General features: G+C 48.5%; 1 protein-coding gene across 2 annotated transcripts in view; it reads left to right on the top strand.

Annotated features, from left to right (window-relative positions):
- Macroh2a2 (macroH2A.2 histone) overlaps window positions 1–25,410 on the top strand; it is a 45,965-nt gene that overhangs the window by 19,485 nt on the left and 1,070 nt on the right. Inside the window, exons 2-9 of one of the 2 annotated variants that reach the window (XM_006513833.4) lie at window positions 7,166–7,396; window positions 11,552–11,658; window positions 13,246–13,443; window positions 15,734–15,844; window positions 17,349–17,448; window positions 18,398–18,487; window positions 23,811–23,985; window positions 24,685–24,744. In XM_006513833.4, the coding sequence (XP_006513896.1) occupies window positions 7,225–7,396; window positions 11,552–11,658; window positions 13,246–13,443; window positions 15,734–15,844; window positions 17,349–17,448; window positions 18,398–18,487; window positions 23,811–23,985; window positions 24,685–24,724 (993 nt within the window). In that variant the 5' untranslated portion in view covers window positions 7,166–7,224 and the 3' untranslated portion in view covers window positions 24,725–24,744. The remainder of the gene's footprint in view (window positions 1–7,165; window positions 7,397–11,551; window positions 11,659–13,245; window positions 13,444–15,733; window positions 15,845–17,348; window positions 17,449–18,397; window positions 18,488–23,810; window positions 23,986–24,684; window positions 24,745–25,410) is intronic. The other variant, NM_207000.2, reaches the window with a different exon arrangement.

The raw sequence follows: 25,410 nt of genomic DNA, 5'->3' as shown, positions 1-25,410 counted from the left end.
AGAAGTTTGTTGAAGCCAATGACTTAGGGGTGCACAAAGCCCCCTGCTCCCACTCCGGGCTCCTTTCTTCCTCTCTGCCAGGAGCCGCATGCATTTGAGCACTGCCTGCTGACTTAGACAACCACTGTGAGATGACAGGAACATTTGATATTGTCCTGCGTCCCCAGCTCATAGGACAGTGCTAGTGACAGCTGGTGCTCCCTGCATTTCCTGGCTCCTGACCCCTCCTCCTCAGCTTGTCAGATATTCAAACTTCCAATCTGCAGTTCCTGCTTCCTCCGGGACAGAGCGCACTTGCAAGACATGTATGAGGTCAGCAGCTTCAGACAGCACGGATACAGAAACCGTGGACATTTTCAACACTCAGCGTCATTTTGTTCCTGTGTGCCACCATCAGAGACAACAGTCTAGGGCAGTTACTGCTTGCATTCCTCTGAGGAATACCTAGATACTTTAGTGGGAAAGTGACATGTGAAACAGGAATGCATTAACGACATAAGAAGCGTTTAAAAATAGTGTAGGTGAACTATGTCATAAAATACCCCAGACCCACTTCATTCACCTCAGGGATGGTATGCGAGAGTTGAGCACCATGCTGTATGTCTATCATTCAAGCCATGAGGAGGCCAAAGCAGGAGGATCATGATTTGAGAAGTTCCAGGTCACCCTATAAGGTGGGAGTGTGTGTGTGTGTGTGTGTGTGTGTGTGTGTGTGTGTGTGTGTGTGTGTGCGTGCATGTAGTACCATGGAGGCCAGAAGAAGACGTTGGACCCCCTGAAATTGGAGTTAGCCACCTTAACTGATAGAAATGGAGAAATGAAACCTAGGTCCCATGGAAGAGAGCAGCTAAGAGAGTGCTCTTAACCACTGATACATTGCTCGAACCCCTAATTTAAAAAGAAAGTGAGGCCGGGCAGTGGTGGCACACGCCTTTAATCCCAACGCTCGGGAGGCAGAGGCAGGCGGATTTCTGAGTTCGAGGCCAGCCTGGTCTAGAGTGAGCTCCAGGACAGCCAGGACTACACAGAAAAATCCTGTCTCAAAAAACCAAAAAAAAAAAGAAGGAAGGAAAGAAAGAAAGAAAAGAAAAAAGTGAGGAGGCTGTGAGGAGGGAACTATTGGGGCTGGGAGGCTCCCAGCCAGTCCAGTGCCAGGCACCTCAGCCTGCAGCCCTCAGCTTCTGCAAGAACTGCAGGAGCCACTTCTTGAGTAACTGCAGTTTGTCATGTGCAGATTTTCAGGCCTGACATGGGAGCGAGGCAGCGATGCTCTCAGGGAGCAGTCAGTTCCAGAAGCCTAGGCTCCTTGTTCCAGAGAATCCTTCATGGCCAGAGTCTACCACACATCAGCCTCCTCATCAGGGTTCTCCCCTTGGCCGGGAGTTCACTCCTGTCTTACTTAAAACCGCTCGATGGCCGGATGTCCCTGCAGGGAAGTTACTTGTGGTCCATCATGTTGTCCACTAGATCTTACCTTACCCACTAACCTGGCCTCTGTCTACCTGGCCTGCCTAAACAGATCTTCCCTGGGCTCTCTGTATGCTGTCCTCAGAGCAATCATGCCACTCCCTGCAGTAGAACCCACTGTCCCACCCTACCACACACTCTCACACCAAACACAGTGACATTTTCTGTTCCTTCTGCCTGAGTGTGGCCCTCCAGATCTTAAAGATCTGTCTCACTGTGTGCCTAATTTGTTTTCCCGGTCTCATTCTTTGATGCCTTGCTATTTTTTAATTCCCTCTTCCTCCTCCTCTCCCTCCTCTTCCTCCTCCTCTTCCTCTGCCTCCTCCTCCTCCTCTTTTTTTTTTTTTTTTTTTGAAACATGGTCTTATTATGTTCCCACAATCCTCCTGTCTCCTAAGTGCTGAGATCACAGGCTTACACCATCACACTTAGCTTCTCACTCATTTTTCTAGGCTCGTGACTCCAGCAGTCTATGGACACACCCCCTTTCCTCTCACTACAATCTGTTAATCATGCCAAGTATATTTTGTGGTGCTGGAGATCCATTTCGGGGCCTTTAGGCCAGGAATACCTTTAATCCTAGCACTCTGGAGACGGGTAAGCAGATCTCTGTGAGTTCAAGGCCAGGCTGACTACATAGTGAGTTCCAAGCTACACAGTGAGACCCTGTCTCAAGGGGACAGGGGACTAAATGTTCCATGCCCTTTTGGACACTAAGCAAATATTCTGTCACAGAGTTATAGCCTCGATGCAATAATCTTTGTTAAAAGTTTTATTTTTAGTTAGATGTAAGCGTCTTGAGTGTGAGTTTGTGCATTTGCCTGTGGAAGCCAAAGGCACTGGATTCTCTGGGGCTACAGTTACAGGCAGTTGTGAGTCCCCTGATATTGGACTCAGGTCCTCTGGAAGAGTGTACTCCATGCCCTTAACCACCCGACCATTTCTCTAGCTCCCAGAAATAACTTGAAATGATCCAACAATCCCGAAGTGCTCTTTTCCTGGTGTGAGTCACCTGCCATTGGTGTTTGGTCAGTTCTCTTGTCCCAAACGCTCCCTTTCCAGTGTAGAGGCAGGGGCCGTCTTTGAAGACCCATTCGTAATGCTGCTGTGTCTTTTTCCTAGAGAAACACTTGCAGTTTCCTTGCTGGCCTCAAAACCTGAAGGGCTGGATGGGTGGCTCAGTGGTTAGGGGCACTTGTTGCTTCTGCAGAGGACTTGGGTTCAACTTGCAGCACCCACATGCCAGCTCACAACCGTCTGAGACACCATTCCTAGGAGATCAGATGGCCTCTTCTGACCTCCACGTGGTGTGCCTACATATATGCAGACAAAACAGTCACACACCTAAAATAAGTAATTCTTTAAAAAAAAAAAAAAAGCAAAACAAAAAACCCGGAAGGAACCCTTTGTGGCACCATAGGCCCAGGGTTAGGGGGGAAGGGCAGAGGGAGCTTCAACCCCGGATACCTCAGACATGAGGATGGAAAGGCTTGGCTCCCTCCCCACTCCCAACCTGGTGCCATATAGGGGCTCCCCTACCATCAGCCCCAGTAAGAATCTATTGCCCTGACAGTTACCAGGCTTCGGTCCTTGTTTGACCTTATAAGGTTCCCCCACCCCCACGGTCCCTTTCCCATCCCCTCCTCAGACCCTACATTCCCTGGATATGCACACAAAGCATCTTCCATCACTCCTGCCCTGACCAGTGGTGCACAGCCACACAAACCTGGCCCCAGAGACCCTGGCCACCTCCCCAGGGGCATAAATACCCCTTTCTCCTCCCAATAAATGAACCAGTTCTTATTTACACTTGTAATCCTATCATTTGAAAAGCTGAGCCTCAAGTTCAAGGCCACTCTGAGCTACACAGTGAGTCCTAGGCTAGCCTAGACTTCACAGTAAGATCTGTTTTACAAAACAAAACAAAGGCCTCATTCTATAGACTTTTTCTTTTTTTTTTTTTTGACAATTTCATACTTGTATAGAATTGACTGCAGTCACATTCACCCCAATAGCCTCTCTCACCTTCCCCCATTTCTGCCAACTCCTTCTGATCCCCTGCCAGTGCCCTCCTTCTCACATCTCTGGCGCCACGTGCAGACTTGTTCAGGTAGTGGCAACTACTGTGTGTCCATGATGGCTGTGGTCACCTTTTATGCGCAGGACCAAATTCTGTAGTGTTCTTTCCATCCTCCTACGTGGTGTTCCCTAGGCCCTGCAGCGGGTGCCAGAGGGGCAATAGGGATGTCCTGCTTCAGAATTATGGGAAGGTCCTAGAGAGATGGCTCAGTGGTGAAGAACACTGGCTGCTCCTCCAGAGGACCCAGGATTGTTCAACAGCATCCGTGTGACAGCTCACGGCTGTCTGTAACTGCAGTCACGGGATCCGGCACTCTCGTCTGGTCCCTACCTGCAGCAGGCATGCTTGTGTGTAAGGCTGAACACCCTTACACATAAAATAAATAGCCAAGCAAACAAATCAATAAATTAAGATTCATACACATAAAATAAGAATAAAAAGAAAACAATGGAGAGAGAGAGAGAGAAGGAAGGAAGAAAGGAAAGAAGGAAGGAAGGAAGGAAAGAAGGAAGGAAGGAAGGAAGGAAGGAAGGAAGGAAGGAAGGAAGGAAGGAAGGAAGGAAATGTCTCAGGACTGATTACTCTTAATTCCATAGTTGATGTGTAAAATATCTCAACCCTAACAGACTTTGGGATGCAACAGGAAATTAAACCTACAAGATGGCACAGTGTATAAAGGAAAGTGCTACTAAGCCCGATGACCTGAGTTTAGTTGCACTCTGTGGAGTGCCATTCATGCAAGTTCCCCATCCCCTACACACACACACACACACACACACACACACACACACACATGCATACATACACACGTACATGCATACATACATACACACTCATGAATAGATACACACATGCATACATACACACACATATATGCATATATATATATATACATATATATGTATATATGTATATGTGAGAGAGACATATTGTCTTAGGGCTTCTATTGCTGTGATGAAACATCATGACCAAAAGCAAGTTGGGGAGGAAAGGGTTTATTCATCTTGCACTTCCACATTGTAGTCCATCATTGAAGGAAGCCAGGATTGGCACTCAGGGCAGGATCCTGGAGGCAGGAGCTGATGCAGAGGCCATGGAGAGGCTCCGCCTGTTTTTTAATAGAGCCCAGGACCACCAGCCCAGGGGTGGCCTTACTCATAAGGGATTGGGCCCTCTCCCATCAATCCTGAATTAAGAAAATGCTCTACAGCCTGACCTCACGGAAGTGTTTTCTCAACTGGGGTTCTCAGATGATTCTAGCCCATGACAAGTTGACATAAAACTATCCAGTACATGTACATATACACAGAAACACACATATGTACATATGCACATGCAAAAATAAATAAGAAAATGTCCTGTGCGAGGTTCAGTAACCCTAGCTGTGTATCTCCCAGCAGCTGGGCATCCATTTAGTACTATCTCCCATCATCCTTTGAGCCTTTGGCTTTCTCGTTGTCACGTGGGCTGCGGCTAAGCCGGCCTTGTGGAAATGTGAGCTGCTGCCTCTGTGGGCAGAAGGAATGTCAGTTTATTTTTACTTTCTCCTTTGTATCAACAAGGGAATGCCATCACCCTGGAGCAGAGAGCTTTGACTCATTTCCTAGAAATGCCTCTGGCTTTACTCTGCTCTTGTTTTGTCCTATGTAATTTACTTACTCTGAATTATACCGCTCCATAATTATATATTGTTATACTTTGTTATATATTGTGATCTTTACTATATAAGTTATAAATAGTATATGATATTTTTTTGGTCACAATATTCACTTACCTGACAGCTTGAGACCAACCCAGCCCTTTAACAATTATTTTTAGCCTTAGAAAGACTGTGTCTGAGCAAACCTGACACAGGCTGCCCATGGCTACATAGAAAGATCCTGTTTCAAAATAACAAGAGCAAAAGTGTGTCCAGGATGCCACAGCTGTCTTCACTTAGAAGATGGCTTCATAAGGGACAGTAAGCTAGAGCCTTGTCCCTTGGTGCGTCACACGGAATCCACCTCTCTGTGTGGCTTCAAAAGTATCCCCCAAATCATCCTGGACTCCCCATCCCAAGGAACAAAACTCTGGGTTCTGTTTGCTGTCTAGTTGCTAGGCAACAACATAATTCATCAATACTGCCCTTTGGGGAAGGCTTCTGTTTTAAAGAATGGTATTCTGGGGTTGGAAGTGTAGCCCTGTAGACGGGGTGCTTGCCTAGTGTGCAGGAAGGTCAGTCTGGGTTTGATCCCCAACACCATGTAAACTTGTTATGGTTGTACATGACTTCAATCCCAGTACTCAGGAGATGGAGGCAGGAGAATCACATGTTCAATCAAGGTCATCCTCAACTGCATATTAACTTCCAATACAGTGACAATTTTGGAGTTTTGGGTTCTTTAAAAAAAAACACAGAAATATTTTTAAAATATGTTCTTGTTATAATCCCAGATGTGGGATATGTGGCTACTTTGGACTGACCGCAGCAGCTGACTGTGATTTGTCTTGTGCTCTAGCAGGGGCGTGACTTTGCCAGCTGCAGATAGGTTCTATGAGTGTGTGACATATTAAATTCTGGAACATCTTCAGAGACTATATAAGAGCTAGGGCCCTGAGAAGCAGTGTGGGGAGTGGGGGTCAGGGGGTATTGTTTGGTTGTTGGTTGCTTGCTGTAGGTCACTGTTGATCATGGTTTGTTAAGTGCAGAGAAGAAATTAGGTAGCCTGTCTTTCCCCAAGGAACTTGACACTCAACAGGAAGTAGTCTAACAACAAAAATGTTGCCCCATTTCCCACCCCTAACTTTATGCAGGTATCTCTTTCCCTTTAACCTTTAATCTCTCTTATTTAGTGTTGGGTTGAAAGGGTGATTGAGAAGGGGTGAAGAAGGGTAGAAGAAAAAAACCCACCAAGTAACAAAAGGTGGGTATATTGCAGGCTAGCCTGGGCTACCTGAGACCCTGGCTAAAAGAAAAAAAGACTTCATTACTAGAGACACTGGAACGTGCTTCCTTTTGAGAAACACCACGTAAAACTATGGCCTGTGGTGGTGCATGTCTTTAGTCCCAGCACTGAGGATGCGGGGACAGGTGGGTATCTCTGAGTTCAAGGCCAGCCTGATCTACATAGTGAATGTGAGACCACCCAAGACCACATAATTAGACTCTTTAAAACGAAACATGGAGCCAGGTGTGGCAGCTCTCACCTGTAATCTCAGCTACTTAGGAGTAGAGGCAATAGAATGAAGAATTCCCAGCCAATCCCAAGTATGAGGATCTGTACTTTAAAGTTAATCACATCTGCAAAATCATTTCATACAGAGTAATATTCACAAGGTCTGGGGACAAGGAGATGACCTCTTGGCCATCACTGCACAGCTGGGTACAGGAGTGTAACTTCCCCCGCTTCCTTTGGCCTCTGCTGCTCGGGGCTGCCTTGCGGGAAGGGATGTTTGTGTGGGGGTCGAAGATGCCCTTCAGAGGCCCTGCCCAGCTCCTGCCTGCAGCTTCTTATGTTGGCAGCCAGGGATCAGCTGCCTCCACAGGACAGCCAGAAATGTCACAATGTGTCCTAAAGCCACACTGATGTGCCTCTGATGTCTCCAGCCAACCTCAATCCTGCCTTCTTTCCTTCCTAGTATTGTGTAGGTGCCAAGAGACCACTCTGTCAGCAAGCTGAGAGGAAAATCGAGGCAAGATGTCAGGCCGGAGCGGGAAGAAGAAAATGTCCAAGCTGTCCCGGTCAGCCAGGGCCGGCGTCATCTTTCCAGTAGGCCGGTTGATGCGCTACTTGAAAAAGGGAACCTTCAAGTACAGGATCAGCGTAGGTGCTCCCGTCTACATGGCTGCGGTCATTGAGTACCTAGCAGGTAATTCCAGCATTGAGGGACCCCACAGGCAGGTGTCCTTCACCTTGGGGCAGGCTGCTGTGAATCTCCCAATTCCCGCCTCAAAGATACTTCCAGATAATAGCAGGGCTTTTCCTGGCCTGCTTGGCCAAGGTTGGCTTCTAAAGGCTTTGGGGAAGTAGAAAGGGCATTGGAAAATTGGTCCACATAGGACAGAGAGCCCACATTTAAACTGTTCTAGACCTACCCAGAAAAGTATAGCTTACATTAGAAAATGCTGCATATGGAGTGAGTTGGGGGGAGGGAGGAGTCAGGGCCGGAGTTGTGAGGCTTTTGTTTGTTTGTTTTGCTTTTGGTATACTTAAAGTGAGAGGGTGGCGGGGTGTGTGTGTGTGTGTGTGTGTGTGTGTGTGATTTCAGTTGGTAAAGTGCTTGCCAGACAATCATGAGAACCTGAATTTGATCCCCAGACTTCATGTAAAAACTGGGCACCGTGCCACATACTTGAGATCCTGGCACTGGAGAAGTGTAAACAGGTGACTCCCTGGGGCTTGCTGGCTAGCCAGCCCTGCCAATCAGCGAGTTCTAGGTCCCCGTGAGAGAGCCTGTCTCAAAAATGAGGTGGCTAGCCCCAGAGGAATGACATCTGAGATTGACCTTTTACACACACACACACACACACACACACACGTGCGCGCGCGCGCACGCGCGGGGGCGGGGGGACACACAAACACACTCAAGAACACAGTCTCAGATCAGCCAGGACAAGAGTGGCTTGTTTGGTTTTAACCCAGGGTCTCACTCGGTTGCCCAGGCTAGCCTGACCTCACTATTTCACCAGGCTGGCTTCACACTCAGTTTGATCCTCTTGCCTCGGCCTCCTGTGTGCTGGGGTCACAGATGTGCACCACTCCACCCAGTGGGAGAGATGCACCCTGGGCTTCTCACTTAACTCCGCTGGATGGCTAAGTTGTTCTCACGTCTTAAGCAGAAACGCAACAATGTTATGGTTGCCTTTTAAGAAATACATATGCAGCTGGGTGTGGTGCACATCTTTAACTCCAGCACTCAGGACGCAGAGGCAGGTGGATCTCTGAGTTCAAGGCCAGCCTGGTCGACAGAGCAGTTCCAAGACAGCCAGAACTACACGGGAGAAACCTTGTCTGAAAAACAGACAAACAAAAATCTATGCAAGGAAAATATGCACAGCCTAGAGAATTAAGTGGGATGAGACCCTATAGGGTCAGTTTATTCTCAAGTAGCAATGTTTCTAACAAAGTCTTAGTTTGTTATTTCCCCCTTCCCACAAGCCAAGGCTAAGTACCTCGAGAATCCTGCCCTTTTTTTTTTTTTTTTTTTTTCAAGACAGGGTTTCTCTGTAGCCCTGGCTGTCCTGGAACTCACTTTGTAGACCAGGCTGGCCTCGAACTCAGAAATCCGCCTGTCTCTGCCTCCCAAGTGCTGGGGTTAAAGGTATGTGCCACCACAGCCCGGCGAGAATTCTGCCTTCTTGAGAACCCTCCCAACAGTTTAAGTACTGAGGCAGCTGAGGCAGATGGATTTGTATGAGTTTGAGGCTAGCCTGCTCCACAGAGTGAGTTGCAGGCCATCCAGGGCTACACACAGTTTTTAAAAGAAAGGGAAGCCGGGTAGCAACCTGAAACCACATGCCAGGTAATCTAATACGGCATCGATTTCAAAATATTTGTCCCATCTGCCCAACAGTCGTGTTATACTTCTTCAGCCATCCAGAAAATGAGGTCGTGGGGCTGCCGAGATGGCTTGGTTAATAAAGTGCTTGCTACTCGAGTGTGGGGACCTGAGTTACTATCCCAATACCCAGGCAAAAGCCATGCATAGCCTGTAACCCAAACACTGGGATGGAGGCAGATCCCCAAAGCTCATCGGCCAGCCAGTCTAGCCAACGAAATAGTAAGCTTCCACTTAGTAAGAGACTATGCAAAAGTATGGTAGAGAGAAATAGAGGACTACCCCAGACCTCAACCTCTGGCCTCTGCACAGGCATGCATGGGCATGTGCACACACACACACACACACACACACACACACACACACACAAGGGTCACTGTGTCAGTGAACTATTGGTAAGCTTGCTAGGCATTGCTGAGTATTTCAGGAAAGACCTGAGAAGCATCAGCAGTTCATTAATGCTTTTCCATTCTGGAAGTGCCATATAAATATTTAACTCTGTTGTTTGTCTTATTCTGATGTTTTTGTGAATCACATCTGCCTGGCTAACATGGCATACATGATCCGAGTTTCAACTGCTGCTGTCGATTTTTCTGAATGATAGCACCTTGATGGGCTCTTCCGTTCGAAATGAGGTCGAGCTGATGCGTGAAGAATCCCTGCCCTGTTCATTTCAGGCCTGGGTCCTTACACCATTGTACCAGCAGATGCCTTCAAAGCCCAGAGACTATCCACATTCTTCCACACAGAACATTTGTGCACCCCCCACATGCAGCCCTATTTTCCCTCAGTGAGACGTTGGCCCGTTGCCTCCAGCTCTTACTACAAACCGTTCTCTTTAAAACCACTCTTTTATTTTTTCGTTTCGGTTTGTGTATGTGTGTTTGATTGATTGTGTCCCATGGTGTAGCCCAAGCTGGCCTGGATCTCGGGGTCCTTCTGCTTCGGCCTCCCCAGTGCTGGGATCAATAAGCAGGCACCATGCCAAACTTAGTCACGCTTTCTTTTTTTAAGATTTGTTTTTATTTGTGTGTGTGTGTGTGTGTCCCATATGTATGTGGGTACCCATGGAGGCCAGAAGAAGGTGCTAGATCCTAGAGTTACAGGAGACTGAGCAGCCTGACATGGGTTCTGGGAACTGAACTCTGGTCCCCCTGGAAGAGCAGACGTGCTCCTAACCTCTGAGCCATCTCTCCAGCTCCTCATTCACACTTTAAAAAAAAAACAATTATGTATATTAAGTATGTGAGTACACTGTCGCTGTCTTCAGACACACCAGAAGAGGGCATCAGACCCCATTACAGATGGTTGTGAGCCATCTTGTGGTTGCTGGGAATTGAACCTGGGTCCTCTGGAAGAGCAGTCAGTGCTCTTAACCACTGAGCCATCTCTCCAGCTCCTCATTCACAATTTTTAAAGCAAATGAAGCATCTTTCCACAACTAAAGAGAAAGTAAAATAACCTTTAATTAAAAATAAAATAAATCAGGGCTGGCAAGATGGCTCAGTGGTTAAGAGCACTGACTACTCTTCTAGAGGTACTGAGTTCAATTCCCAGCAACCACATGATGGCTCACAACCATCTGTAATGGGACCTGATGCCCTCTTCTGGTGTGTCTGAAGACATCAACAGTGTACTCATATACATAAAATAAACAAATAAATCTAAAATAAAATGAAAATTTACAACAACAATAAAAGCAAAGAAGAAAGAAAAGGAGCAAGAAACAAAAGTAGCTCACACCTTTAATTCCAGCACCCAGGAGGCAGGGGCAGGAAGATCCCTGCAAGTTCAAGGCCATGCAAGACTGCATAGTGAGACCCTGATTTAGGCAGAGAGAGAGAGAGAGAGAGAGAGAGAGAGAGAGAGAGAGAGAGAGAGAGAGAGAGAGAGAGAGAGAGAGAGCCAAGAAGATGATGTATTGGTCACTGTGGCATGATCACCCCACCCCACATATACACACTAACAAATTTTTAGAGAAATAAAAAAAAAAAATTAAAAAAAAAAAAGAGCTAAAGATGGCCCAGTGGTTAGAACATGGGCCACTCATGCAGAGGACTTGGGTTTGATTCCTAGCGCCTACATGGCAGCTCACAGCCATCTCCAACTCCAGTTCCAAGGGACGGAGCAACCTTCTTCTGAACTCTGCAAGTCTTCAGGGAAAAAAGAATGGTATGAAATACCTGTTGTATCAAACCTGGGGCCTTTGGGCCACATACAGCTCTGGATGACTAAGATCACAGCCCAAAGCAGAAATGGCAAGCTTTAGGATGGGCAAGATGGCTCAGAGGTAAAGGCATTTGTAGCACACATCCGACAGGAGATCAGTCCCCAGAGCTCGTGTGGGAGGAGAGAACCAACTCCACAAACTTGTCTTCTGATCTCTCCGTGGATGAATGCACACACTCACATACACAGCAGTAATAATATAACTCGATTGTCTATTAACCCCTGCTTATATTCCAGCGGAAATCCTGGAGTTGGCTGGGAACGCTGCGAGGGACAACAAGAAGGCACGGATAGCCCCCAGACACATCCTGCTGGCCGTTGCCAACGACGAGGAACTCAACCAGGTAGGTCAGCACCCTGGGCTTGGGGAGAGGGCGGCGGGGGGAGGGGGTAGTGGGGTGGGGGGCACGGTTGCCAGGCATGCTCCTGGGTGGACCTAGCCACAGTCATACCAGTGATACTTCTCAGTCCCATCTGCGCGCGCGCGTGCGCGCACACACACACACACACACACACGCACACGCACGCACGCACGCACGCACGCATCTACGCACGCACATGCGCATGCTCGCTCATCAGGCCCAGGCCGAGAAGAGCAGATCTTTGCATTCAGAGACAAGACCAAATCTCCTCTAGAACAGACTCTGCCGTGCCTTCAAGAGTTGATCTCCTTATTAAAAACAATCCATCTCATGCATATAATTATTCCTGGCAGTTTCTTAACTCAAACCCTGTGGGTGATGTATTGAGGTATGACTAGGAGACTCCTTATCTATGCATTAGAACTGATGGGCTCCACAGTCAAGCGAATGTCTTCCTAGGCACAGTAGGCTGCTGCGGGGGTAAATGGTATGGGAATTTCTACCTATATTCATGTTCCGAACTCATTCTTCTCAAACTAAAGAATCTTCAAAGTGGCCAGGCGATCATAGAGTGATCGCTACCCCACCCCCACCCGCCTCCGCCAAAAAAATATGATAAAAATGGATTGCTACAAAGTCATGCAAAAGAATGCTGTAATAACTGTCTATTTGCTGTAGATGTTTTTAGACTCCCAAGGTGTCTGTGCTGCTCTGGTAACGGATGGACGGCTAGGGGGTGGAGGATAAAGTGTGGGTTCAGACCACCCTCTGATTTAGAATATGCAGAATATATGATTGTCCTCTGATTGTTCAAAATGCATCCATTGGGAGGTTCATGGCCAAGTGTAGATTCCTAATGGGACACAGGTTTGAGAGTGTGCGAGCGAGCCACTGGATCTCATTCTTTTTTTTTTTTTTTTTTTTAAGATTTATTTACCTATTCTATATATATGAGTACACTGTAGCTGTACCGATGGTTGTGAGCAATCATGTGGTTGCTGGGAATTTGAATTCAGGACCTCTGCTCATTCCATTCGGCCCCACTCGCCTCAGTCTAAAGATTTATTTATTATATATCTGAGTACACTGTAGCTGCCTTCAGACACACCAGAAGAGGGTGTCAGATCTCATGACAGATGGTTGTGATCCACCATGTGGTTGCTGGGATTTGAACTCAGGACCTTTGGAAGAGCAGTCAGTGCTCTTAACCACTGAGCCTGATCTCATTCTTGAGTTAACCTTTGAACCCAGGTTTAACCAGCTGTGCTTCCCATACGTGAAGCTCTCTGTTCTCCACTGTCATCTGAAAACTCCAGGGCCCCGGGCATCGTGCCAGTTTTGACTTCTCTGACCCTTTGATTCCTCTGTGTTTTGCTTTCTCTGCAAGACCACAAACAACCTCATGCCTGTTGAGAAACGCTTTGCAAGCGTAGGATGAGTGAGCCGGTAGCTCTGTGATAATCACTTTTTGTTAGCTGAGCAGAAGCCAGACTTAAGCCTTGTTTGGCCAGTGCTGAGACCGGAGATAGCCTGCGCAGGCCTGACCAGCTTTTTACATTCCTCTCTCAGCTACTGAAAGGAGTGACTATCGCCAGTGGGGGTGTCCTGCCGAGAATCCACCCCGAACTGCTGGCCAAGAAGCGAGGGACCAAAGGCAAGTCAGAGACGATCCTCTCCCCACCCCCAGAGAAAAGAGGAAGGAAGGCCGCATCAGGCAAGAAGGGGGGTAAGAAATCCAAGGCCACCAAGCCACGGACGTCCAAGAAGGTGAGCGGTGGAGCCTTTTGAGAGCCAGCTATTCCCATAGTAGGCACCCTGCTTCTTTCTGGAAACGTAACCCCCAAGGGATGTGATTAGGTGGGATCTTTGAGCAGTGGCGATATCGTGGGGACACTTCCTTCACATGCAAGGCTAGTGTCCGCCTTGGTTTCCCTATCCCCAACGCTGTAATAAAATACTTGAGGGAGAAGGAGTGTAGTTCAAGGATATAAACCATCATGGAGCAGGAAGTCAAAGTGGCAGGAGTTTGGAGCTAGGCATGGTGGCACACATCTTTAATTCAACCCCAGCACTCGGGAAGCAGAGGCAGGTGGATATCTGAGTTCAAGGCCAGCCTGGTCTACAGAGTGGGTTCCAAGACCCAGGGCTACACAGAGAAACCTTGTCTCGAAAACAAAAATTTTAACTAGAGGTATAGCTTAATGGTGGAACATCACCCAGCATGCAGGGGACTGGGGAGAGAGGTGCTAGGCCTTCTCCCAAGCGTTTCGAAAACAACGACGACAACAGTAATAATAATTCCATTGAAAGCTTGGCTCCTCAGATCCAGTAAGCAACCTTTCACATGCGCAGCAGCCCTGAGCAGCAGAGACACCAAACACTTCCATCACTGGCGGTTCAGAGAAACAACAGAGTGCTTAGATTGTCGCTCTGCCGATCTCCACCATAACAAAATAGCATACAAGAGTTCGTGCCACTGCCACTGGGCCCCAGGACAATCCTGGTGAGGAGGGAGGCCCAGCGTGAATGTAGCTTCTTGACCTAGCCGCTTGGCTTCGAATTCAGTGCTTCTCAAACATCCTAGTGCTGTGACCCTTTAATACAGACTCTCACCTTGTAGTGACCCCTTAACCATAAAATTATTTTCGTTGCTACTTCATAGCTGCGACTTTGCTACTGTTATGAATCACAGTGTAAATATCTGATGTGCAGGATAGCTGACTTGCAACTCTTATGTGAAGGGGTCATTTGACCCCAAAGAGGTCAAGACCCACAGGTTGAGAACCATTGGCTTAGGTGCTTATAAATCTTAGACACAAAAGACTACAGGGGCCTGTGGGCTCCCATAATCATTGTTATGATACCAGGTGTGGTTTGGTTTGGTTTGGTTTGGTTTGGTTTGGTTTGGTTTGGTTTGGTTTGGTTTCATTGTTTGAGACAGTAGCTCTTGTAGCCCAGGTTGGCCTCACTTGTCTATGTAGCCAAGGATGACCTTGGACTTCTGACCCTGCAGTGTCCACCTCCTGAGTTCCTGGATTAGTTGTATGCTATTGGGCCTCATTTATTGGTCAAACCCAGGGCTTCCTACGTGTGACTCTCTACCCACTGAGCTGTATCACCGTCCATATTGTGTTAGCCGTTTCTTTCCTGTTTACTGTTTCCCCGGCCTGGGGTATGGCTCAGAAGCACACGATTGGCTGACACCCTGAGTTCAACCCATAGACACCCTCCGATAGGGGGAGGGGTAGGCAAGGCACAATGATGGGTGTGTATGAATGTCAAACACACACACCCGGGGAAGTAGCCAGTGAGGCGGATCTCTGCGTGCTGCCTGGCCTCAGCCTGCATCAAGTGAGATAGATGTATCCCCATCTAGACAGCTGGGGACCACAAGGTCTCCAGGGAGCAGAGAGTGACAGGTTCCTTATTCATTTCTGATATTTAAAAAAAAAAAAAAAAAAAGCCGTGTGGTGGTAGCACACACCTTTAATCTCAGCACTTGGGAGGCAGAGACAGGCGGATTTCTGAGTTCGAGGCCAGCCTGGTCTACAAAGTGAGTTCCAGGACAGCCAGGACTATATGGGAGAAACCCTGTATTGAAAAAAAAAAAAAAACAAAAACAAAAACAAAAAAAAAAACCCTGAGACATGAAGAGGTGGCATGTATGTCCCCTCCAGGGCTATGAACTTTCTCCCAAACTTATCTAGAGAATCAGGAAGTTCCCGCTCCCTGGAACTGAAGGTTTCCAAACTGAAAACGTTTTCTTCCTGCACCATCAAAAAGATGGGAGAAGAAAGAAAGGGAGAGAGGGAGAGGAGGAGGGAGAGGAGAGGGAGAAGAGTAGAGTGGAAGGGAGCAGAGAGGGACCGGGAATGCAACTCAGTAGCAGAATACACTTGACAGCCACATTCACTGAGAACAGATCGTCCAGCGTCTGTCGCCTGACCACTTCCCTTTATACTCACGCTGTTAGTGGCCATGGAAAGACTGTCCCCCAATCCCAGGGTGGGAACCTCTCTGGACTGGTCCTCATCTTTCCCTCTGGTTTCACCCACAGTCTAAAGCAAAGGACAGCGATAAAGAAGGAACATCAAATTCCACCTCGGAGGATGGGCCGGGAGATGGCTTCACCATCTTGTCTTCGAAGAGCCTCGTTCTGGGGCAGAAGGTAATAACACAGACTGGGCTGCAGTAAGTGCCTCTGTATATGCCACTGCTCACAAAGCTGAGATGCCTCCTCCGTCCAGGTGTCATAAATATTTCTAGAGCAGGCTATTGGGTGCTGGTCAACGTTAGGTCAGCCTAAAGTCTGCCTAGAGGATCGGGACAATAGGACGGCATCCTGGTTCTGCTGGGGAATCCCCAAGCCCCAGCTATGTCTTCACCCACCAAGAAAAATCTATTGCTAACTGCCAGCCAGGCTTGAAGAGGCCTAGCTTCCATGATGAAATGTCATTTAACAGAGGCAGAGAATAGCAATATATGTTTCTTGAATATGACGGGTGCTAGGAATGAATTATTTGTCAATTATTCAGTCTGCCTTCCTTCCTTAGCTGCAGGGAGGGGAAAAAGATAAAAACCTAACAGGGTATATTCCAGCAATTTCTCAGCATCCTGCCAGACATGCAAATAATTCATTTCTATGAGCGTCAAATTCACCGAGCAGACAGATTGTCTACGGAGCCAACCCGGGGCTGAAATAAGACGCACAGGGAAGAAGTAGCCAGTGAGGCGGATCTCTGCGTGCTGCCTGGTCTCAGCCTGCATCAAGTGAGATAGATGTAGCCCCATCCAGACAGCTGGGGACCACAAGGTCTCCAGGGAGCAGAGAGTGGCAGGTTCCTTATTCGTTTCTGATATTAAAAAAATAATAATAACCGAGACACAAAGAGGTGGCATGTATGTCTCCTCCAGGACCAAGGACTTGCTCCCAAACTTACCTAGAGAATCAGAAGGTTCCTGCTCCCTGGAGAAGACACTGGGAAATGTTCTTCCTTCTACTCTGCCAAAACCACATAAGACAGCTCCAAGAATGTGGTGCTCCAGCTGAGGGTGCAGCTCAAGGATAGAATGTTTCCCTGGCACCCACAAAGCTTTGAATGGACCCCTAGCACAGAAGAGGGGTTGGGGGGTGGCAGTTGTCACAGGTAAGGGCAGGGTGGGAACCCAGAGCCCACTCCTTGTCCCCAGCAAGACCACAGACATCCTCCCAAGAGTTCTGTACTCCTGAAGGAGTTAGGAGAGAGCAAGCCTGGGCTACTTTCCACACAGCTACTGAGATGTGCCAGAGGTGACCCGGGTGACCGGGGTGAGGAACAAAAGACACACAAATGACAAGAGAGAAAGAAGATGGGAGAGTCCATGTCTGTTCCGGGCAATGATGGCAGGCTGCTGGTCTCCAAAGCATGGTGGCTTGGGGCTGTGATACCAGCATTGGGAGGTAGAGGCAGAGGAGCTGACGACAAGCACTGGCTTCCCCAGTGAATTCAAGGCCAGCCTAAGCTCCCTGAGGCCCTTTCTCAAAACAAAAGAAACCACTGGTATTTTGAGCCCCTGTGCTGACCCTCAACCTGGATGGTTGAGAAAAGCGATGCTGACCGTTACACTGAAACGCTTTTCAATGAGGAAGTTCATCTTCTTCCTATCGTCACCATCTTTTCTTCCTAACGCAGCTATCCCTGACCCAGAGTGACATCAGCCATATTGGCTCCATGAGGGTGGAGGGCATCGTCCACCCAACCACAGCCGAGATCGACCTCAAGGAAGAGATAGGTAAGGCCTGGGGGGTTGGAGAAGTGGCAGGGTCCAGTCCAGTGTCCACACAGCTCTCTCGGACTCAGTTGTCCCTCCGCCTGAGGCCCCAGGTGCAAGTGATTGGACCTCAAACAGCTCAGCTGTCATTCGGCACCTGGCCCCCTTGGTAGCTCATCCTGCCAACTGCTCAGCTGCCGCCGCCGCTGCTGCTGCTACTGCCACGCAGCTGCCACTATTGCTGCCAGTCTGCCTTCGCTGCTGCGTTTTTATGTCCTCCCCTCTGCCTGTGTTACAAAAAGGAGAGCCAAAAACGCCACTCAGGCGAAGCCATTGATGGGCACAAGGCACACACAGGGTGCACAGACAGACATTCAAGCAAAACACTCATACACATAAAGAATACATGAATTGTTAAAATGCCTTTCAGAAGAACTTTTTATTATTAACACTGATAGTGACTTCAACAGACTTGAACAGTGTTTGAGCAACACACAACACCTTCCCCATGCTCCCAAGGGAGATGGGGTCCAGTCATGTGTCACACATAGCACAGTGACCCACCCATGACAAGAGACCAGGTGTGGAATGTTGGACTGGCCGTGTTGTGTTGGCATTTGGAAAGGTTTGGATTGAGGTTTTTCAGATTGGGGTATTCCTCCCTGCTGGGACGTGGATCTGTGGAAGATGACATGCTTAGCAAGAGGGAAGTCCAAGGTTCCGTACTCAGCAACACAAGAGAGGGAGAGAGGGATGTGGGAGCAGGGGTGGGGTGGGGGATGGAGGTCCTTTAACAAAGCTTGTTATCCTGCACAGACCTCTGTGCTGTGCCACCAGCACCGCCAGTGTCCTCTGACAAACAAGTGTAACAAGTGAGACATGTCACCCCGATACCTCCTGACCTAACATGCCCAACAATGAGATTCTATTGACAGGACGTTCACCACGGCTCCACTGTTCTCCTTTGCAGGGAAAGCCTTGGAAAAGGCTGGGGGTAAAGAGTTCTTGGAAACAGTGAAGGAGCTTCGCAAGTCCCAAGGCCCTTTGGAAGTCGCTGAAGGTGAGTGTGGGACTGGGCTGCATCTCAGCCTGGCTCAACCCCATCCTTGCGACCTCCAGCCTCCCACATCCATACATGATCACTGTGTACAAGAGGATGAGCCATCCCTAGAATCCAGGCACATTTGATGTCATAGGCTTGCCAGTGGTGGGAAGGTGAAGGCAGGAGGATCCCTGGAGCTCATTGGCCAGGTAGTCTAATCTACTTGATGAATTCTGGGCCGGCAACAGTCCGTTCAGAGGAGGTGGAAAGTGCTCCTGAAGGTGACACTAAGACTTCTCTCTGGCCTCTAAATACACACACACATACACACACACACACACACACGAACACACGCACGCATGAACACACACACACTTGAACACACTGACACACAGAGAAACGCACATGCACCTGCATGCACGGGGTTGGGGCGGGGGCCTGCTTTAGAACCACTCTGAATTTGAACAGCCAGTGTAGGTTGTTTCCTATGCTCTGGGGACTCTTGGATCCCTTATGGTCATGAGCAGAAGAGGTGAACACTAAATGGTCTCGGGGGTTATTTGGGTTAGTTTTGCATGTGTGCACCAAGACATACAGAACATATAATTTACCCCATATGCCTCTTAAAGTATGTAATTCATTGGTATCAAATACTTCTACAGTGTGGACAACCTGATGTACTATTTGCTTTCAGAAGTTTCTTACCACCTCTGACCAAAAAGCCCACATTGAGGAAACCACTAATCTACTTCCTGTCCCTATGGAGTCACTTGGACTGGACATTTCATATAAATGCAGACATACAGTGACAGGCCCTCTGTGTCTGGCATTTTGTAGCTGACATAGTTTTTTTTTTTTTTTAATTTCATGTACGTTGTAGAATGTATCATCCCCTCTCCTCTTTTTTGTAACTGAATAATATCTGTGCCAGCATCCCATCACCGTGACAAATGCCTGAGAAAATCAATTTAATAGGGGGAAGATTCATCTTGGATTCCGTTTCACAAGCTTCAGTCCAAGGCTGGATGTTCTGTGGCTTGGGCTGAGGCAGAGGACCTTGGTGGCATGAACCGGCAAGATGGCTCGGTGGATTAAGGCTGCCAAGTTGGACCACTGCTCATCCCCATGGGGAATTAGGTGGCTGCACATTCACCTAGCATTCATGAGGCCCGGGTTCAATTCCCATCACTAGGGAAGAAAGCCAGAGTAAAACTCGCATAGCCAGGACTGGAGAGGTAGCTCTAGAGGACCAGGATTTAATTCCTAGAAACCTGTCAGCTCAGTCTGTAACTCCAGTTCAAAGGGATCTGATGCCCTCTGCTGGCCTTTGCGGGCACTGCACACATGTGGTGCACAGGCATACAGGCAGGCAAAACACTTTTTAAAAACCAACCTTCCCAGAGCTTTCTATCCAGGGTTCTAGTTGGTGCAAAATCTGTGTTTCTAGGACAGAAAGAGTAGAGGGCCCTCACCTAGGCCTAGGTCTATGCTGCCCACCGATATTAAATATGAAATGCTTCCCCCCATAGGCCCATGTGTTTGAACACTTGGCTTCTGGCTCGCAGCACTCTTTGGGAAGGTTGTGGAACCTTTGGGATGAGGCCTAGGTGGGGGAAGTGAGGCTGGAGACATGAGCTAATGGAATATTTACATTCTTCTTTCTAATACTGTTTAACCAATCACCTCACAGTTGTTGGCTGAGATTGCTAGGAAGCTAAGCGGTTTCCATGGCAGACTGTCTCCTTTCAAACTGTGAGCCACAATCAACCCTCCATCCCGGAAGTTGCCGTTGTCAGGATTCCATCCCAGTGCCAGCTTCCCTCTGTCACCTCGACTCTGGCAGAGCACTGAGTCAGCGGATGGAAAGGTTACTTGGTCTCAGGGTCAGAGGAGGCTTCCAAGAGGCTCCTGGAAATGTGCGAGAAAAGCAACCAGAACCCAGGACAAGGAGCTCTGATGTGTTTCTAGGCAGAATTTGGAAATTGAGCAAATGATGAAGCAGTAACTAAAGAGTTCTTTTTGTCACTATTATTATTACTTTTTTTGTATGAATGGTATACCTGCATGTATGCCTCCATGCCAGACAAGGGCACCAGATCCCATTACAGATGGTTGTGAGCCACCATGTGGTTGCTAGGGAATTGAACTCAGGACCTCTGGAAGAACAGTCAGTGCTCTTAATCTCAGAGCCATCTCTCCAGCCCCAGCTGAGCTTTTCTGAAGGCTAACAAATGTCTGTTCACCCAAGCCAGATAGGGCACCAGCAACAGACCAGAGACAGAAGTTCACCAAGTGACTTTATTGAGTCCAGTGCTCTTAACCACTGAACCATCTCTCCAGCCCCTGCTAAAGGGTTCTTAAGTGCAAGTTCAGGTTGGGCCAAACAAATGAAAGTAAATCTGGAATACCACAGAGATTTGGTCAGGTGTTTTGAAGTCAAGAAGAATCCTTAAAGCTGTCAGAGAGGACAGGTGGCCATCTATAATCTGGCAGCTTGAGCCAGTGAGAAAGCTCAGCCGGTGAATGTTCTTGCCATGGGCTTAAAAACCTGCGTTCAGCCCCTGGGACCCTCTTAGTGCAAGAAGTGACTCCCCTGTGTTTTTCTCTGATATGTTATGTACTGTGGCCTGCATGCACGCACGCACGCACACACACACACACACACACAGAGAGAGAGAGAGAGAGAGAGAGAGAGAGAGAGAGAGAGAGAGAGAGAAATAAGAGAGAGAGAAATATAATTTTCCCTGAGAAAGAGAAAAATTAAGTTTTCAAAATAAGGAGGGTAACTGACCTTACCTTACAAGAAGGGCAGCAAGTTCTGTCCTCGGCCTTGGCGTTAGCTGGATGGTGTCTCAGTTACTTTTCTATTGTGGTGAGAAAACACCACAATTGAGCAGCTTGGCGGTAGGCAGGCAGGCAGGCATAGTGCTTGAGCAGCCGCTGAATGGCATGGGCTTTTGAAACCTCAAAGCCTGCCCCCAGTGGCACACCATCTTTCAACAAAATCATGCATCCTAGCCCTTCCCGAACAGTTTCACCAACTGGAAGGCCAAGCATTCGAACATACAGCCTGTAGCGGGCTCTTCTCATGCAAACCACCACAGGCGGGATGAGGACAAATGTCACGCTAGTGAACAAGTGTTGCAAGCCACCACTGACTAAATCCTCACACGGAGAGGCTCATGGGTCCTGACCTCAGGAGGCAGAGAAGGACATGCATTTTTATTTTTTATCTTAAAGAGCTTCCGTCTCCTGCAGGCTGACGGCAACTATGAGATATATGTCTTTTGTTTTTTTATTTCCTACATATGGGTATTTTGACAACGTGTATGTAAGTGTATCACCCGCATATCTGTGGGTCTCCCTCCTGGGGATCACTGGCCTCCAGCCCATGAGGGCAGAGGAGGCAGAGTGGTAAGCAGGGGTTCGGCTGGAAGGACTTCCGGAGACCCTTCACTAAGACGGTTCTTCTGCTTACTCCTCTGGAGGTAGGGTGTATAAGGGTTATGGGCAGAAAGGATTGACTGGTCATAACACGGTCCCGGATTACCATATGGGTGGTAAGAGCTGATTGGCTATAACACAGTACCTCATTACCATACTCTGGAAAGGCTGAGCGGAGATGTATGTGCTGAATCGTGCAGCGTTTGCAGGAAGCTCCATGCAGGTCATTCTCCAGATGAGATCAGGCGCCTGTGCTTAGAGACTCTCTCCAGATAAGGTCAGTGGAGAAGGAAAAGTCCTCGGAGAAAGGGAGCCCTCTATTTTGCACAGAGCTCTGGGAGCTCTTCAGACAAGGTGAACTACTACCTCAATAGCAAGGTCTTCCACCACATGTCTGGTGCCCACAAAGTCAGAGTGGGGCATCGGATCCCCTGGAACTGGAGTCACAATCCGACAGTGGTGAGTCTTCAGGTGGCTGCTGAGAATTGAACCTGAGTCCCCTGGGAAAGCAGCCATGGCTTGGAACGTCTGAGTCAACACTCCACCCCACCCCGCCAGACAGATGCCTTCCCAAAGACACTGAAACATGTGGAAAATATGAACCTCTTGGAACTGGTAAAAATGGCCCTGACACCACAGTCCTTGGCAGACGCACCTGGGAGCCCGGGTGCCACCATGTGTGTTCTCCAAGCCAGACCTGTTCGTGGCTGAGCCTCTGTCATGTGCGCTGTACAGTGGATGTCGGTGTGCCCTTGAATGAAGAGATGTATGGCCAAGTGAGGATCCCAGGGTCACACAAAGCATCTCTGAACCAGGCCGCTTAGTTCCATGGTAAAGGCTCAGAAAAGATGGCCAAAGGAGCTGGGGAGTGAAGGGCACAACCAAGCATGGGGACAGAAAAGCCACCTCTGATGAGTGACGGCCATAGGGACTTCTCTCAGACTCCTCCATTGCCATGTTCTTACAAGATCTGCCACTGTCGCTCTGGCTTGTGGGCACTTCACGTGTGTTGGAAGACCCTGCCAGTTTAGGTGAATAAAAAGTTCGAGGGGGGGTGGGGACACAGAGGAGAGGGCCTAGTGAGATAGCTCATCATTTAAGACCACCAGCTGCTCTTCCAGGGGACCTGCCCTCTTCTGGTCTCCTTGGGCATTGCATACATACAGTAACCAGATAGACACACAGGCAAAACACTCATACCCATAAAATTTTTTTTTAATTAAACCTTGCCAGATGGTGATGGCGCATGCCTTTAATCCCAGCACTTGAGAGGCAGAGGCAGGTGGCAGGTGGATCTCCATGTTTGAGGCCATTCTGGTCTACAAAGCAAGTTCCAGGATAGCTGGTGCTATACAGAAAACACCCTATCTCAAAACAAAAAAAAACAAAAAACAAAAACAAAGACAGAATGAGAATGGGGGGGGGCAATCCAAGCAGCCAGGCACTGTGGCACATTCCTTTAATCCTACCATTGCGGCAAGCGAGTCACCAGTTAAACCTAAGCAGTGTGGCAACCCTGGTAGTCCATCTTCATTGTCTCTAATTGCAGTCACAGTGTGCCCTGGGCCATGTCAGGGAACAGTTAAGAACCCAAGGATTCTGTTGTTTGGAGATGGCATTACTTAATCTTCCACAGTTGCCAGATGTGATTTTGATGTGTTCCTGTCCCTAGGATCCACTCTGACCTGGGGCCTGTTGGCAGGTCACCAAAAATCATAAGCTGTCCCTTCAAGGCTAAAGCTCTGCTTCCTGCCAAACCTGCCTCACAGTGGCAGGGATGTGTCACCTCCTAGTCCTCCAGGGTCACCTGGGAGGCCTGGCCTAATCACCCGGCTTAAGGTGGGACTCAGGAAATAACCTACTCTGGAAATAACTGCATCTCTCTCCTGTGTCCCAGCTGCCGTCAGCCAATCCAGTGGACTCGCAGCCAAATTTGTCATCCACTGTCACATCCCCCAGTGGGGCTCCGACAAATGTGAAGAACAGCTGGAAGAGACCATCAAAAACTGCCTGTCTGCAGCAGAGGACAAGAAGCTTAAATCCGTCGCCTTCCCACCGTTCCCCAGTGGCAGGTAGGACCCAGTTTCTGGGTTGAGGTCTCCAGCCTTTCTGTTGGGAACCAGCTACTCGCCAACATGTCCACATTCCATTGGCCCATCCTAGGAGATGCAGCCAAGGTCCTCCAGCATGGCCAGAATGTTAGGTAGGCAATAGAGTGAGAAATCTAATTTCCCACTTTCCAAACACAGACAGGCCCCCAGTCTGGGACAGCAGGACTCCATGTCTGGGGCCAGCTTTCCTGCCAGGTTGATACCAATGTCCAGACAGAAAGGTAGACACTGTGGGTGAGGCCAAGTGGCACTTGGGTTTTGTGTATCCTTGTGAGTGATGTGTACGTGTGTCTGTGTGTGTGTGTGTGTGTGTGTGTGTGTGTGTGTGTGTGTGTGTGATTCCTGAGGCTTTCTTAACTGAACTGGGAGCAGTAGAGGCTCTTAGTGCAGCTCGGTGGGAAGAGGCTGGACTCAGAGACACGGGAAAGCAAGCTGAGGACAAAGTAGTGAATACTATGGGATGTACTCTCCGTGATCAGGACTTGGGTGGCATGTCCCACACAGAGACCTTCAAGAGAGTTCAGAAAGCAGGTATATCCTGGACTCAGAACTACCCCAGGTCTCTTGATAGCTGACCCTAAGTGGCTATGATGGCTGTGACCCTAGAGACCGGTGAACAGCACCGTTAATGACGCCCTCTCTGGTTGTCTGGGTTCTCAGCAAACTTCTACCAACCCACCCTGCCAAGAGTAGCTGCTGAAGCCACCATAGCATGTTCAGGTGAGTGAAGACTCTTAGTGGTTCTCAACCTTCCTGATGCTGCCACCCCTTAATATAGCTCCTCATAGTGGGGTGAGCTCCACCCCCCAATAAAATGAGTTTCATCACTCCTTTTAACTGTTAATGTTGCTACTGACAAGAATTGTAATGTAAATATCTGAGATACAGGATGTCTGACATGTGACCCCTGTGAAAGGTCAGTAGCCCCCCCACCCCAAGAGGGTCACAACCCACAGGTTGAGAACCACTGTGCTAGGCACCCATGAACCAACTGAGCCCCAGCCTCCAGCAATTCTGAAGGCCCCTTGTTGGGTAACCCAGGTAGCATGTAAACTCATTCTGAAGGAGCTAAAAAACAAAAAACAAAACAAAAAACCATGTTTTTGTCTTTTTGAAAACGTGGTCTTATAGATGTGGAACTGACAGGATTTACAAAGTCAAGTTCTTTGAATCAGTTGACACGGGATCCAACTTGGGACAGCCTTTACATACTGAGAACTGCCTGTGACCTTGGCTGAAGTCACCATACCTAGGTTAGCTCGGGGACATCTCCACCTACTCCTGTCCTTCCCTTTACTAGAGCCAGAGAAGGTAATTTGTGGACTGGCCTCATGCACGGTGAATCCCACACTGTACAAGCAAGGGTCCAGGGCTGGAATAAGAAGA

The sequence above is a fragment of the Mus musculus genome, chromosome 10, assembly GCF_000001635.26.
Source record: "Mus musculus strain C57BL/6J chromosome 10, GRCm38.p6 C57BL/6J".
NCBI lineage: Eukaryota > Metazoa > Chordata > Mammalia > Rodentia > Muridae > Mus > Mus musculus.
This window is presented reverse-complemented; position numbering and strand designations above follow the sequence as displayed.